We start from the raw sequence: 17,501 nt of genomic DNA, 5'->3' as shown, positions 1-17,501 counted from the left end.
AACACTGAATGTTAATGTCCATGAGTTCAAGAGTTCTCAACAAATTGTTCACTGTTAAGCAACTTGTATAGTGCTATGAACTTGTAAGTTTATACCAGGTTAAATAGCAATGTTCATTAAAACTCAGAAGATGATCAACATACTTTGAGTCTGGTGCTTTTGTATTGACCTGTTTTGCATTTTGTTTCTTATCACACCAAAACAATTAATACAACGTGTTCCAAAAAACTCCAAAACAACACTGAGCAACTTGCTCAAATTATCAAACTTTGGCACTTGGTATCTTTCCAGTGCTAAGATAAAGTTTAAAGTCTCACAACTGGTACACATGTCTTGTGCACTTTAACTATCAATTTTCAAAGAACAGTTTCAAACAGGGAACTTTGAACATGACGCGATTACGCACCAAATGCGCTTTACGCACCAAAACAACCTAATAACATGCGCTTTACTTATGCGGGTAAATATAAGTATGCACTTTACAGAGTGTTACGCTTTTAGAGCGCTAGGTAACATAACTCTCAAGTTTCTTGGGTGGCTGTCTGATCCTTGTGGACCGTCTTGGTTGAGTTGTGCTGAGTTGAGATGGCTGCAATTCAACAGATGGTTCTGCTGGAGTCTCAGCTGCTGCTGGTTGATCAGAAGTCACAGGGAACATTGAGGCAGGGGTATCTGCATCTGGGAGTTCCACAGGGTCGTGTGTGGGGACCATTTTTAGATTTATGGGAGTGTCTGCAGGGAGTCTCTTGAAGAAGGATACATTCCTTGTAAGTCTTGCCTCACCTCTTTGGACAGTTATAGCGCTTTCCTCTCCTTTCAACTACTATGAAGGGATGAGGATTGTATGGTGGATCGAGCATGTTTTTCTGTTCTGTTTCACTAACACCCGATCACCTACTTTGATGTTGGATTCAGTCACATGGAGATGCTTGTCGGCGTTTGCTTTGATTTTGCTCTTTTGTTCAGCATCTCTACTGCGAATTTTGTCGTTGACAGTCTTTGTCGGGACTTGTGGAAGGGTCGTACTCATCTTTCTGCCGTTCAGTGCTTCACTGGGCGAAACACCTGTCGTCGCGTGTGGGGTAGCACGGTATTGGCGAAGAAAACCCCACAACTCTTGCTTCCAGTTGCTTGCTGTCCCGATAGCTTTCACCAATGTTCTCATAAACCGCTCAACTTCCCCGCTTGCTCGCGCCACAACGGTGTACATTTACGATGAGTGAAACCGTGAGAATTCTGCGAACTTAGTAAATTCACTGCCATTGAACGGCGGTCCATTGTCCGTATGCGTATTATTTCAGGGATACCCTGACGAGCAAATACTGCGTCTAGTTTAGGGATTACCGATCGTGCTGACGGAGAGCTTACTATTTCCTCGTCAGGAAAACGACTAAAGTCATCAACTATCACGAGCAAGTATTCACCAGTCGGAAAGGGACCTTTAAAGTCAACCGAGACTTCCTGCCAGGGACCATCCGGTAGTTGAGTCATTCGTAGTGGCTCAGGAGGGATCTTTCCTGACGTTGTCGCTGCTTGACATGGGACACATCCGCGAACCTTGTGTTCAACTTTGGAGTCTATGCCGGGAACCATATCTTTTCACGTAACAGTTTCTTTGTTTTGACGATTCCTTGGGGCGAGTCATGTGCAAGATCGATGGCTCGTTCTCTCAGGGCTGACGGTAGAACTAATCGCGATCACGTGGGATGACCTCATTGTCCAATACCATAAGCTCGTGGCGATTTGCTTAAAGTCACTGATCGCGTTGTCATTCCAGTCCTTTTCTTTTCCACTTAGAAGGGCTGCTTTGATCNTCTGTAGTGTGGTATCATGTTTTNTCGCTTCGACGACTTCCTCGTATGTCATTGCTTTTGAACTGCGTTATGACATACGTAATGAACGTATTCATCAGATACTGATACTTGCGATGCAAGGTTAGGGTCGGTGTGACTGGGTGGGTGCCTGGACAAATAGTCAGACGGATTGTCTTTCCCAGGTTGATAGACGAGTGTGTAGTCATACTGCTGAAGTTTTAACAACCACAGTTCAATGCGTGCATTTGGCTTTGAGTTCTTGTTATTAAACAATGGCAGAAGTGGCTTGTGGTCAGTACATACTACAAAATCACTACCGAACAAGTACATGCGAAAGTGCAAAATTGCCCAAGTCACGCCAAAGCGCTTGGCGCTCCAATTTGTGAGTATCTAGATTCTGTATCCTTAAGCTGCGGCTTGCGACGCTTACCACGTGACCTTCTTGACATAACATCGCTCCTAGGCCGCTGGGGCTAGCGTCCACAACAACAGTTGATTTTTTGGCAGGGTCAAAGTACACGGTTACTCCTGATCCAGCGAGGGCGCTCTTCAGATTATCAAAAGACTGTTGTTCATCGGTTCCCCACTTCCACTCTATATCTTTGTGGGTTAGCTGGCGCAAGGGCGGTGATTGATGCATAGTGTGGTATGAACCGGGCGACATATTGTGCCATTCCAAGCAAAGACATGACCTCTTTCGCATTGCTAGGGGGCGCTGCATTGACTATAGCCGCTATCTTTTGCGGGTCAGGGGTGACGCCTTCTGCGCTGAATACATGTCCGAAGAATTGTACTTTGTGCTGCGGCGTGCACTTGCTTTTTGTTTAAGCGTAGCGTTACATTCGCAAGAGTCGCTGAAGCACCGCTGCAAGATTCTTGTCATGTTCCTGCTGCGTACTGCCATAAACAATTATGTCGCAGACATGTTGCGACATCCATCCAAACCTGCTAACATACGCGCTACCGCATTTTGGAAGATTTCTGAGGCCGCGTTTACCCCAAACATTAATCTTTTATACCTGTACAATCCTGAATGGGTTGTAAACGTGGTAATGTACCTACTCTCTGGGTGTAATTCAAATTGATGGTAGCCTGCTTTTAGGTCAAGTGTACTAAAGACAGTGGCTCCGCTTCAAATCTGTGATAACTTCCTCAATGGTAGGCATGGGGTGTTTTCACGCTGTATTGCCTGATTTGCTTCCCTCATATCAACGCACACGCCAGCACTGATTTGTCTTTTTAGGCACTATCACAACAGGGCTAATCCAAGGTGTTGGACCTGTCGCGCACTCGATTACATCATCATCGAGTAGCTGCTCAATTGCTACGTCAACATCTTTTCTCACATGAAAAGGAATTCTCCTATGTTTTTGGATTTTTGGTTGCACGTTTTCATCTATGTGCAGTTTGATCACCTCATTTTTCACCTTACCAATACCATTGAAAAGATCATCATAACTTGCTATCATGTCATCAGTATTGTTTGTGACTGAGACATTGTTTGTGATTTCAATTAGCCCAAGCTCAGATGAAGTTCCAAATGACAATAAATTGCCTGCGCTGCCCTCTACAACACTGAATTTGGTTGTTACCTGCGCATTTCCAACACTTACACGCGCTTTGATCTCACCAATGACAGGGAGGGGCGCTTTTGCATTATAACCAAAAACCGGCGTACTTGATTCTCGCAAGCTGGTTGAGGGCGCACTAGTTTCCTTGCGGAGGCGATTAAAGGATGCGCTATCCATGATATTGACACTGGCTTGTGAGTCAATACCGGCTTTTAGGACTACGCCGCCAATTACCATGTCGCATGAGGGGAGCCGATCTTTTTTACGCGAGCTGGTGTTTGCGAACACGTATTCTGAATCGTCATCCTCTTGCGCTGCTTGTTGCTGCGCCTACTGCGCTTTGCTTTTTTGAAGATGAACTATAGCAGTATTTCTCAAAATGATTGCTCCGCCCACACGAGTGACATGTTTTACCTTCTGCTGGGCACGGCGACTGCGTATGCGGATAAACGCCACCACAATTCCTGCATTTGTTTGACGCTGGGCATGGCGATTGCGGATCATGCGCCATGCGCCACCACAATTTCGCATGTTTTCTTTCCTTTGCGCTTTCCTGATCGCGCGTTAGCTTTGTTTATGCGCTGCTGCTGATTTGATCTCACGGTGTGCTTTAGGCTTTCTTGCACCTGCACTATGCACAGTGGCAGTATTAGGCTCGAGCGTGGCTGTATCTGACATAGACATCGCTTTCATTTGTGCTTGTATGTCCTCCAATTGCGCAGCTTCGGACAAAAATTGAGCGAGTGTCCACACCTTCTGCACAGCTTTTTCCTTTAGCCTTGCATTGTCCACAGTTAGAATTAAGTGTTCCAAGATACGCTCATCATGATTGTCACCAAATTCACATTCACCTGCTTTTTCTCGTAGTCGCGCACCGTACGAAGCAGTAGATTCACCAGGGTAGGGTCTTGTGCTCGAGAAAAGGTATCTCGCATGTTGTTTGTTCTTTTTAGGAAGGTAGTACGTGTTCAATTTAGTTCTCAGTTTTGTGTACACATCACCTTCATCTGGGTCTGGCAGAGATTTCGCCAACCTAGCTATCTCCTTTCCCCCGAAAATTATGATTGCATCTTGCTTGTCTTGTGCCTGTGTTATTTTGAAAAATCTAAACTGTCTCTCAATATCCTCGATCCAATCTTGCCATGCAATGCCCGTCCGATATTTGGTCGTCTGCATGCGTGAACGGGCTATTTTTAGATTTCTCGATTCCGTGACAACAGTTATTTCTTGTGCCATTTTCACAGTTACTCACAGTTACAAAACCTCTCTTGGATCACTACTAGATGCTGAAGTATCTTGCATCCCATTCTCGTCGCCAAAAATGTAAGATCCAATAGATTTAGGGGTTGTTTACTCACTGTAATAACAGACACATTTCACTACTCAAGTTGACAAGTACTTTCATGGTCGACGCCATTTTATCTTGTGACCTTTGTTGTAACCCTAGCAACCAAATAGATGGCGCTATACTGTTTACTCTCAGAGGGGGTTGGTAAGCTTGAACATTACACAAGAGAAAGTAAAAACCTGGTCAAAACAGTTCCAATAATACTGCAAAATATCATCAAGTTGCCAGCAGAGAAACGCAATGACACATATACATATAGTAATGATAAAAACAACACTTACACAAACAAGAACAGGCTTGAAAAAAGATGTGGCATAAAAAATGACATGTTATGACATAAGATTAAACGATAGATAACCAATCAATATCTCTCAGTCATTATTTTAATATGAACATAGTTATAAGTCAAAGGATAAACCTTTATTTAAGTGGGTGCATAAAACCATAAAATGGGTGCCTTGAAACCCAAAGTGCATTGGTTTATTACATGATAAGAATGGTATCAGTACTATCTGAAATATCATTATATAACATCCAGTCCTTGATCTTAGTAACTTTGCAAGTTTTCATGAGGCCACGATAAACTTGTCTAATCTGACAATTGTAGTCAACCACTCTTTTCTTTGGCACTGCTGGCAGAAGCAACCATTAGATTTTCTGCCAAAATACCAAATATATACCACATATAATGTATGTGGGATGTCTTTGCATGGAATTAGAAAATAAAAGCCCACTGCTCAGCAATGATGTTAAACTTGGAGACCACACTTTCTTTCTGATTATAAATAAATTACTGAACCTGTCTGTTATTCAGAAGATTCAATGATCTCACCTAATCCCTGATGAGTTACCATAATATGAATTTTACTGGAGGATTAGATTCAGAACATGTTTGAAAAGGGAGGTTTTCTGGGTTAATGAATGATGTGCAAGGTAAATGAATCAATTAATTATTAATTAATTACTGAAGCATATTTCATAAATTTTTTAAAAACACAGCAAGTAAACTTCACAGCAAGCAAAATAGCAAACTATCAGGGTTCCCCCAAAAAACCAAAATAAATAAAAAAAATTTAAATCACAATTTCTTATTCAAAGTATTGGGGAGTATGAAATTGGAGTAGTTCAAAGTACACAGACAAATTGTTTCACTTGAAGGGGCTGGGTAACAAAAATATTAATACATTCCTTGTTTATACCCAAATCAAATTATGATGTTGCAAGTTATTTTTCTAAATTTTACTATCACTATTTCTTGATCAACATGATTGAACTGTTGATAACATATTAACATCTAACTTACTTTATACGATGGGAACCCTGAACATGAATATATTTTCTAAAAAATTAATATAACCATAAGCAAAAAAAGAAGTAAAATCAACAGAAACCACACTACAAACTGATAAAAAACAAGTGGAGCATGCGTGGTACTACTTACGATGTGACTCCGTGTGAGACTATCAACACTCTAAAATCAGCCAATCAGAGTTGGTGTTAAAAATCAGCCAACCAAAGAGTTGTTGTTAGGTGAGAGCGTTTGAAAAAACGTACAAGGTGAAGAAAAACAAGAAATGGGGTGGAAAGATATATACTGAGTTAGGACTACATATTAATGTTCACTCGCTGTCATGAAACAAACTAACATGCCTTTAACATCTCTAATGTTATCTCCGTGTCAAATGTTCAATGTTGAACTTCATCTTTCAACAGACAGACCTTTTCTGTAACCTTTTATTGGGCCACAAAACATCACGATCCATTGCACATTCTATACGCATTAGATCTTCTGTGTAATGGATTAACTTGCGAGTGTGAGGGATATTAAAGGATATATCAGAAAAGATCCTCTGTGAAATGATTTTCAAAATCAAACGTATCAAGATATTCCATATCAAAATGCAGAATTAATCAATTTTGTTAGCCTATAATAACATGCTGATGCAAGAATGATGCTAGACTGTAAGAAGTCATAGCGAACAGGGAAAATAACAGAACTTAACAAAATTATGCAATGATCACCTGTTTCACACTAATAACCTCACCAGTCTTGCCTAGGTCTTTTAACTGTATCTACATATAACAACAGACAAGAAGGTACATGAAAGAAGAAAATATTGATGTGAAGTTTTTACTTTTAAATGTTTATTAAGTTTACGATATAATGTGATTACAGAAATCAGAGCAATAACTTATATGGTTATTATCTATGATCAAGAAAAAATACAAAATGCTATGTCTTTACATGGCACAGAATTTCATTTGTGATAAAAAAAGGAGCTACTTGCATTTTCTTTTTAAAGTAAGGAGGAATTTTTTTAATTTTTTTTTAATATTATTTAACATGTATAATTTGAAGATTATTATAGAATCTAATTGGAAAGCAATTTTTTACAGGAAGCGGAAAAATTACGGGAAATACAAGGCTATGTTTCCCCCACTTAACCCCATCAAAATGCAGATTTTGGTATCAGGTGAAAGCTCATATTTTTTCATAACCAAAGTGAAATATTGGGCCTGGAATATGTTTTCGTTTAGGGCGGTATGAACAAAAACAAGGTAATTTGGTGGTTAACAGCCCATAAGTTGCGTACTGTTTTATGGACCACTAGGATACACATTTTTGCTCCTATAATCCAAATTGCAAAAGCAGTTCATCTCAAAACTTAGAATAAGAATGTTTGGGGGACGGGCGTCAATGCGAGGTAGAAAATACAATGCATTATAATGGGGCCATAATCTGGCAATGCACCTTTAAATACGATATTAAGTTGCATAGTACAACTCCATTAATTTTTGTCAACCAAAGATAATAATAAAGGTACTGACAGCCAGTGTATGTACAAGTTCTCAATTTGCAAACTGGGGCATGAGCCAGTCTGGATATCTCATTTCAAATTGCTAACCTTTTAATAAGGGTGTCAGGAATCTAGGGTATCAACACATCCAAATGTTTTGTAGGTGTAAAATAAGTTCAACATTGGTGGATTTTGAGAATATTGGAACTGATAATCCACTATTATATGGCATCCATGGGTGAATTGATATGACTTGCCATTCAAAATCTATACATAGAAACCATGGGCATTATTGAAGGATCACATTGGATCTTTGGAATTGTTGACTCATGACTATTTGGGCCTCACTATGATAAGAGTCATGTCTAACTCTGTGCCACATTATATCACTTGCGTGACACGACTAAATTGCAGGTTGCATGTTACACCAAAATGTAAATACAACTTAGGGTCATTAAGCAGTTGAACTACTTCACCTGTAGTAATATGCAACATTTATTAAGACTTGAAAAGTAAGATTATTTCAAGTACAATTAAGGGAACACATCATCCAAAATTAAATTTGCATAATATCTAGGTTTCATTTTGTAACCACAAATCTTTTTAATTAATTGCTCAGACTTCCGTGTATGTGTAACTGCTAGTCTGCTACTAGTACTAGAACATTAATTGCACATAGTATACTTCAACACCTAATCATAGATACATAATCACAGATATATTGATAATGCTAATTACAACACATTTCAACATTTGAATTCAAACTGTTTGACCTATAACCCCACGCATATGGATATCAATTTAAAATCAATATTAAAACTGTGACATATTGGTACAAAGTCAATTTGCACAAGTTGGTTAAAGGTTGAGTACCTGCAAACCCAACGATTTCGTACTTCAATTAACAATTAAATTAACGTCTTTGCTGTGAACTTGGATCAAGGACATGTACAATGCATACTTTTCACAAACTGATATTAAGCCTGTCATAGTGTGCACACTTATAATGTAATACATCACACATGATTTACTCCAATTACACGAAATTGAAGAATTAAAAGGCCAATTTTTTCCTCCATAATATGTGAGAAATTATGTATTCAGGTTGCTCTATGACTTGTCTCCCACACTACAAGCACAGCACTACTAAGGTTTCCAAATCATTCCACCATTCTATGCATGTTCCAAATTTGTAGTGAACACATTATATTATTGAATATGATTGGTTAATTCTGGAGTAGATTCTGATTCATTGTGCCTCATCTATATTGAACAAAAATAACTTATTATATACAAGTATCTTGAGTCTGTGTATAATCTGAAGTTTTGATTTCATCATGATAGATATTCATGGTGATAAACAGGGGTTGAGTTTTAAGGTGTACCAGTGCTATCACACATCTGAAATTATCACAATGAGTATGATTTATAACACACCTGAAAATGTATAAAGGATATTTTAGTCAAATTAAATCAAGTGAATCACACTCCTGATAACATTCCTAAACAAAAATAAAAGAGCAATTCATAGCAGCCTGGAGTTTACAAAACTCAACCCTGGATAATTATCACTACAGGATTGGCTGGGACATAAGTAGCCAGAAATACAGTTTTGCACAATTTTGGTATTATTACCAGGGAAACAATTTGGACTTTGTGGGAAACTGGGAAATACTCGTAAACTTGTAATTTTAAAGCCTGTCATTTATATACAAAACATAGAAAGTTATAATTCATGTACATGTAGAAATCCACAAATGTTATCTGCTGTGCAATTTATATTTCTTTGTACAACATGAAGATTCTTGTTCTACTCTAATACACCAATAAAAGACCACAACTGACATTTTTGTTTTTAAAGTAATTTTTTTTACTTCCAATTGCTTCACACTGTTGGTATCTACCGATAGAACATCTGAAACATCCCAAACTTCACATTTAAGCCCTGTATCCAATCATTTTCAATTGATGTGCACGCACAAGTCAATGGTTTTTGCTATATTTTTTGTAATTTATCTCATAATAGTCCTGTCAGTTGTGCCCTTTTGATGTGGTAAAACTGTACTGTACTGCATGCAGGGGAAGGGGAGTGGCAAGTGGCCAATTTTGTTGAAGTAAAATATCCTGGAATCAGAACATGTACAGAATATTTATATTACCATCAGCTTTAATCGCATTCATTCTACACAAATATGAAATGCTTTTTTTTTTTTTTGCTTTCTCCGAGGATGCGGAAAGGTTACACTGACCTTTTCTCGCTCTTCCATAAATGAAACAAATTTCAAGAAGTATATAATGTACAGTATTGAATATATAGACAATCTCTATCGAATCTAGATACTGATAACACTTAGATATTGATCCTGGATACTGATAAGGCACTTGAAACTTGATTCTGAGTTTAGCGTCCACCGCCCGCGTTATGAATTTTGTGCCGCATTTGAGATATAAAATCTGAAAATAATTCATTATTTTGCAAATTACTACTAAACCAGAAAGAAAATTTGTTCTGCAAAATTTTCAAACCCCTTTTTTTGTATTTTCAACCCTTCAAAAACTACAGAAAGCCTTGAGAACTATTAGATGAATCCATCTAAATATTTTTAGCATTAAAATATACAGGTTTTGACCCTTGCTCTATCCAATTATTTTAATTATACCTTTGGGATACCAGGGTAGAAGAAAAATCAACCTAGCCAAAATGTTTTTACCAGATGGACATTGAATATAATTTAACTAGGAAAGACCTAGTTTTGACAAATTGGTGCCAAAAATTTTATTTCATAATACAGTATATATTTTAAAACAATGACAATGTGCAACAGTCACAAGACTTAGTACTATTTGCAGAGCTGTGGTAGCTTGCGACCAGCATCTACAGGTCTTCTTTAGCCACTGATAATGTTCTGCATGATTGTTATATTTGTATTTAATGAGTCAACCCCCCCCATTTCCCAGGTTAGTACAAATTGGAGTGAAGAAGACTGTCATGGTATACTTAACGGAATACATTTAATTTGTTTTAAGGGGGTACTACACCCCTGTCCAATTTTGTGCCTATTTTTGCATTTTTCTCAAAAATTATAGCGCATTGGTGACAATTAAGATATGCATGTTGTAGGGGCAAGGACTACAACTATTGCTCTGAAAATTCAGCAACTCAAGGCAAGTAGTTATTGATTTATTGATCAAATATTGGTTTTCCCTCATTTTTGACTGCAACTCCACACCTGCTGTCTGTGCCGAAATAAAAATTCCAGTACAGTAGTTGTAGTCCTTGCCCCTGTAATATACATATGTCTTAATTGTCACCAATGAGCTATAATGTTTGAGAAAAATGCAAAAATAGGCACAAAATTGGACAGGGGTGTTACCCCCTTAAAACTTGAAAAACAAAAAGCAAGATAATTATACTTTTATGTTTATGTGTGTTTGTGACATTATATTGCGACTGGTGATACCCAATTAGAATGAACAAAAGCGCATAAGCACTAAAAGGCCGCTGATAATGAAACCTTGAAAATAATGAATAATGAATAATGAAATAGTTGCCTCATTATAAGCTGAAAAAAGTGGGACGCTAAACTCAACATCAAGTTTCATTAGCCTAACATTAAATTATTGAATGCTTTTGGGTTTCACAATATGATGCACCAAACCCAATTTCGGTAAAAATATCTGAACAAAATAAAATAAAATTGACCACTTATTTTACATGATGAAATCTTTTCACTAAGCATGCAGTGAAAATGATAGGTGTTGTAGGTATGAATCATGCTGAGCAACATGCATACATGCAGAGTATGTACAATATGATGTAAAAAGATGAGACAATGGAAGGGAGGAAGGGCTGCCTCTTTATATACTAAGTATAAGTAGGCAGCAAAGTATACAATGTATTCACTCAGTGAACATTTATTATGAGATCTGTTCCAGCCATTTCAGGAAAATAAACCAAAGCATTTTTGTTGAAAACGAGATTTAATGACTAGTTTTTTTTAAAGTACCCTGCTTTTGAGATTTAAATTGTCTTATTATTTTCACCCTTTTTACGTTTTTGTTTTACTAATTAACTATTGTTAGTAGTTGTCGGTTAACTGAAGGTTTAACAACAGCCTTCATTGCTGGAATAGGTCACAACACTATTCTGTAGGTTAAATTACTAGTGTCAATTGGTGTGGTACAGATCATCCTCAGTTTTGGAGATTACACAAGATTTTCAAGCGTTGAATCCTGATTGATACTCACAGCAGTGGATACTGGTTGTCATTCTGTGGCGGAAGTCTCAATTGTTCGAGTATCAAAACGGATTTGTCACTCAAATATTTTTGATATTATCATGTTTATGTAAGTCGGTGTCACAGGTTGCCTGAATGTCCCACCTTTCAGCAATCGCTTCATGTTGCACAATAAGACGTGTTTTCAAAAAAGGGCAAAATTCTTAGAGCAAGAGCTGATTTCTGTCATACAGAATTACACAGCTGCTTCTGATACAGCAACTGTTAAAGTGTCTAAATTGCCATCTTTATTAACAACACCATTTCCTGATCTACATGTAAGTAAGTACTTTCAACCTTTAACACACTACCCAGTAAAATAACACAATAATAAAATTTAACAATGTAATACTCTGTCCTGTCAAACAAATAGTGTTGCACTTTTTTGGTTTCCGATGTTTCCCGAATGTTACAAACATAGCCAGAAGGCACATACGGAATCAAACCCAACTTTAAATCATGACATAAAGAATAACAGAATGCTGCAGCACAGAGTTTAGATGTAAGAAATCTGCAGAAATGCTGAAGGCTGAGTTCAATCCTTTGATTAGTTCTGTCCAGTTACAGCATTTTTTTTTCCAGTTTCAAAGAATAAGGTAAAAGTAAATCTTACTAACACTAATATTCCAATATTCACCTCTCATTTTTTAAGGATTTGGGATTAAAATTGGGACAAAACCCCCGATAACTTAAGACAGCTTGAACTCAAATCCCACTGATTATTGAGATGCCTCCGAGCTACGCCTATATCAACAAACAAAAATGTTTACCTTTGGTGACAAGACCTATAAACCAAGATTTTCAAATTAGGTACAAAACGATCGCAAAATCTTTAAACGACAGATGAGCTGACAATGTCACCTTTTAAAATGTGACAGGTGAAAACCATCCATCAGTCACTCATGCTCATTACATCACACATTCTTTAATGCTATATCAACTGTCTACATCATTTACCTGGATTACGCTGCAATGAACTTTTCCTCCCATTCCTGATTTCAACAATCCATGCCCACAGACAGTTTACTTGACCACCCATGACTGCTACAACACAGCTTTCCCTGTCTATTTTTTCTTGAGAATAAAATTAGATTTAACTATCACACTGACCCTAATCCATACACAATAACCTCAAACGCATTTTCAGAGTCCAAATCTACCTCATGCCTCAGAATTCAACCAAAATCCACTCATTTTAACATTTTCCAAAATTGAAATTTCGGTTCTGAATAATGCATAGGATAATTCCGGGCAGAACTTATCAAATAACCAAAACGGCAGCTTTTAAAAACCATCAGCAGCACCATCTGTCCCTTACAGTGGACCGATTGCCCCCTAGTCAAGTTTTAAATGCCACGGTTCTAAGTCTTAGCTTTCTTTTAATGTTAGGAAACACATGGTTTCTATTACCCATGTTTATTTTTTTTGACACGCGCTGTCTACCTATCCTTTCAGAATGGTGTCTGTGCAACATTGCTCTTTGGGCACCGTAACGCTGGTCAGGTCGCTCGCTGACAAAATCACTATATAACAATGTTAATCTAAGGGGAAAACTGTGTAAACCTCTCACTTCCTGAACAGGTGGAAAGGGCATTTTGCACATGGCTTTGAATCCAACTATCATATCCTACAACATGTAAATGCTACTTCGGAAACAACACATTTAAAACACAACATCACTGCAATCATTTCTGTAAAAGCAACCTTTACTAGATAAAACTGAATAGTTATCAAATAAACCTTATTTTGACCTGATTGAATAAATTGAACCACATATTTGTATAAATCAATTCATGTATACATTTCAGACATTTTATTTTTTATAAATCAATGCATGTGTGCATTTCAGACATTTTTCCTTGATCAAACTACGTCATGTCTTGCATGGTTGATAGCCTATAGTTCTTGACTACCCCACCGTGAATAGTGCAAAGTGTTCAACCATTAAACTGTCCCTGCACATTCAGACTACATTGATGTCAATGAACTTCACCTTTGACATTCTACCATTGAAATAATTCATTAGCTTTCCCCAAATAACCTTAGGTCATTGACTACATGAATACACACCGAGCCATGAGACATCTACAAGGGATGTCAAAATGAGAAAATCAATGCAATTCATCTTGAAAATTGAAACATTGGGATTCAGGATTGTTTTTGCACTCAATTTTATCGTATCCACTCTGTCAGTGAGTCACACTTATATGGAAATTCACCTAACCCAATCACCACAGGCAAAGTCACACCTCATGCAGCACTCATAGTCTAGGTGGACTCTAGGTATGAGTCACAACACACACTTTTAACTACATGTGCAAAGATCAAGATTCTTGACAGAGAGCTAGAGGAAAACTAACAGAATCAGGTCATGAGATGGTATTGTACCAAAGCACTCTACCTTGAATGATTCTTTCAGACAATTTGAATCAGTGAGCCAAGGCACATATTATGACTTGGTATGAGTGGGTAGGGATTACCTGACTAAACAGTACACAGCAACATTACCAGGTCTTAATGATTCATGGCTTTGCTTCCATGTTTGACCTATAAGCCTCTGTTAAAGAGACTGGCTTAACATGCAATTTAGATGGCAAATTTGTATTCGGGTCTATTACAGTGCCTTTCTAATACCAATACTTAAAGCCACAGTAAATCCATCTAGCAAATCGAGGAGAACCAATTCCATTCAAATGAAATTAGAATTTGACTTGACGGGCATCAACTTTGCTCGTTTAAACATCAGTCCGAAATCGCATTCGTAACTGAAAATTCAGGATTTTACTTATAGTATGGAATAGACAGAACACCCAGTGGTTTTGAAATAAACAAACCACCCTTCATCCAATAGCTCTGGCATAACCTTAATAGGAACTTGATCGCTAGATCCACAAAGGAACCACGCCCAACCATATACATTTTGAAGTTCAGCAACCTTGTTGAACACCGGAAAAATGAATACCGGAAACATTTTACTAACTCACCTATCTGATGCCATACTGAACAGAAAACCCTTTATAACATTTATCACAAAATACACTATTCTATTGAACATAATATGCTGCAAGAAGTAGCACCTGTATCACCTAGTTGAGGACAATACCATCATGGAATTCTATCAAATATTCAAACATTGCAAGAGCTGACCAATAATGGTCTAAAAGATAGAGCTGATTTGGCATGTCGATGCTAAAATTCCAACATATAAAATTCTCCAACCCACAAACATTGATGTCAAATGAAATCATTGTAAAGAAAGTGGGGATTGTTTCATACATAATAAAGATCTATGACTTTGTTGTGAAAAGCATGGAGAGGTAAACGCTGCACACAAGCTTTATAATGAGGAAAAGGCTTACACTAGCTTGTCTTCTTTATGATGAACAGGAGTTATTTCACTATCATTATAGGATAAGCTTCAAACCTTATCCTTAATAATGACAGTCAGCATTTTACCATTATTGTGGTGGAGAGCATGGGCAGGAATGCTGCAGGATGCACAATAAATATAAAGGGGAAGAGCGCCACTCCTTAGAAATCTGCAAGTGTTGAGCTATCATCGTTTTGGGAGCGCATATACTTACTGGTTGATTGGTTGACTTAATATGTATTATATAGTGAACTGCCATGATCAAAGTGTAACTGCGCTAAAAATTGCAACGCACATCCATCAAAACTCACTAGTCCCACTATACTACAAGTTATTTCTGAAAAGTTTTGGTGCTTCTAAAGCATTGCAATTTGCCCAAATTGATCGCTAAGTGATGAAGAATTGCTCTGCTCTGCTGATACTGAAACAGCGCTTGCAAGTAACCCATAACCGCATAAAATTGAAGCATGGTCTTGGGAAGGATTGGCAAAGAAATGGCATTTAGAGGAGGGACAAATGGAATGCAATTGAAGAGGTTGAAGCATGGTCAGCAGCACATAGCAGAGTACCTGCAGAAATGGCAGTGGCATACAGGTATTGATATAGGACTTGAAAAGTGCACTTACTGATGCCACGTGGTATGCAGAAACTGCTTCTTCTTTCTGATGGGTTGTAAACATAGTAACCATGGGTAAACCTTGGGAGGATGAATGACTGGGGAGGACATTGGGTAACTTACATGCCTGCAATCATGCTGGTACTTTTGATAGCCTTTTGTTCAGTATGATCTCAGGTTGGGGTAGAGGAGGCAGGGAGAAGTTATCTTTTGAACAAGATTTTGTAAGTAAACATGCTAAATACAGGTGATCACATGAATGAATAAGGACAGAAAGGATACAGTGTATCGTAACATTCAATATGACAAAAGAGGTAACAGGTTTTTTTTTAAATTAATATCTCCTCCGGTATAGGCAAGTGGGAGTTCATGGAATTTATAGCAACATTTCAGGCTATATATACTGCGGCATTTGTCTGGGTTCGACCTGATGCACTTTTAGCTTTTTACAGGCTATATATATAAGCTCTATGTTTTATAGCCATTCAGTTTTCTTTTTTAAAGGCTTATATACAGCGTAGACGGTTCACATACTACCACATATAGTTCAATGAAATATTTTAGTGTCCCAAGATATTAGGGTTTGCCCTGTGAGTCTTGGATCATCAGATAATTGTGGCAGTTCTATTTTTACTAGACAATGCACTCAAATCTATGAACTTTATTCAAGATTCACTTGGGCAAGCCTGAACAAAAATACACCACTTTAAAAGCCATCATGTGGAATTATTACAACTTATTTAATTGACTTTTCCATAAAATATCAAAATTAAAGGATGATGAAACCTTGTTTTCTGATTATTATTTCCAAGGCCTGCTGCATGGTACTTTTTGAGATCTATGCAAATGCCCTGTGTATGTCTTTGAATTGGAGCAGCCATTATGCAACAGCCAATTTGCATCTATTGCTGATCCCACCATTCCAGAAGCACTGCTGATGAATCCATTGCTTTTGAAAATCAAGCAAGCATGAAGTGTATCCCTCTCTACTGCATATTGTAGTTAAACATTTAGAGTTATAGATTCAAAATTGGAAAACTGCATCTAGAAAGATGCAAGTGTTACAACATTGAATCCATAAGTCAGTAAGGCACATACTTTTTGCATCTGCAAGGAGCAAATAGTTATTTTTTACAGAGACTTAGTAGATACTTACAACAAGATGTACTGGAACAGGATCTGAAACAAGAAACACAAAACCAAGCTCCTCTCTTTCCCCATTCCAAGATGCTATTCAACATTCATGTTTGAAGTTCATGCTTCGTATTCAAACACATGCTGTACACTGGGGGAAAATATTGGTTGCTTTTTCTAATCCATCAAATCTTTGGATACTTGTGCCATGGTGGTAAGATTTTCCCATGTAGAGAAGTGTAGATCAAACACACATCATTATTGTGTTCTCATGACCTTAACTCCGAAAGATTTGTTTTCAAACCAAATCTATATTTAAGATACTGTGTTTGAAAATATTCCAAAATATTCCATAATTTGCATTCATTGAGGACATTACTGACTTGCAAAACAAGACTGATAGATTGAAAAGCAACCAATAGAAGCATTAATCTCCCAAACACTTATACTCTGGTTCATCTTGAGTTTGGCTGCGCGTATTTCGCATGATTAACCTAATACCATACAAGGGGGGTTTGTTGATATGCTTGCGATACAACCGTGTAAAAGCACCAACGCCATTACCAAACTGAA

At 37.7% G+C, this 17,501-nt stretch overlaps 1 protein-coding gene across 1 annotated transcript in view; it reads right to left on the bottom strand.

The window, feature by feature from the left end:
* Positions 1-17,501, bottom strand: part of LOC140151403 (myosin-10-like) — a 116,866-nt gene that overhangs the window by 51,315 nt on the left and 48,050 nt on the right. The window contains 2 exon segments of the mRNA XM_072173730.1: positions 6,175-6,204; positions 15,805-15,840. Coding sequence (XP_072029831.1) covers positions 6,175-6,204; positions 15,805-15,840 — 66 coding nt within the window.

The sequence above is a fragment of the Amphiura filiformis genome, chromosome 4, assembly GCF_039555335.1.
Source record: "Amphiura filiformis chromosome 4, Afil_fr2py, whole genome shotgun sequence".
Lineage (NCBI taxonomy): Eukaryota > Metazoa > Echinodermata > Ophiuroidea > Amphilepidida > Amphiuridae > Amphiura > Amphiura filiformis.
This window is presented reverse-complemented; position numbering and strand designations above follow the sequence as displayed.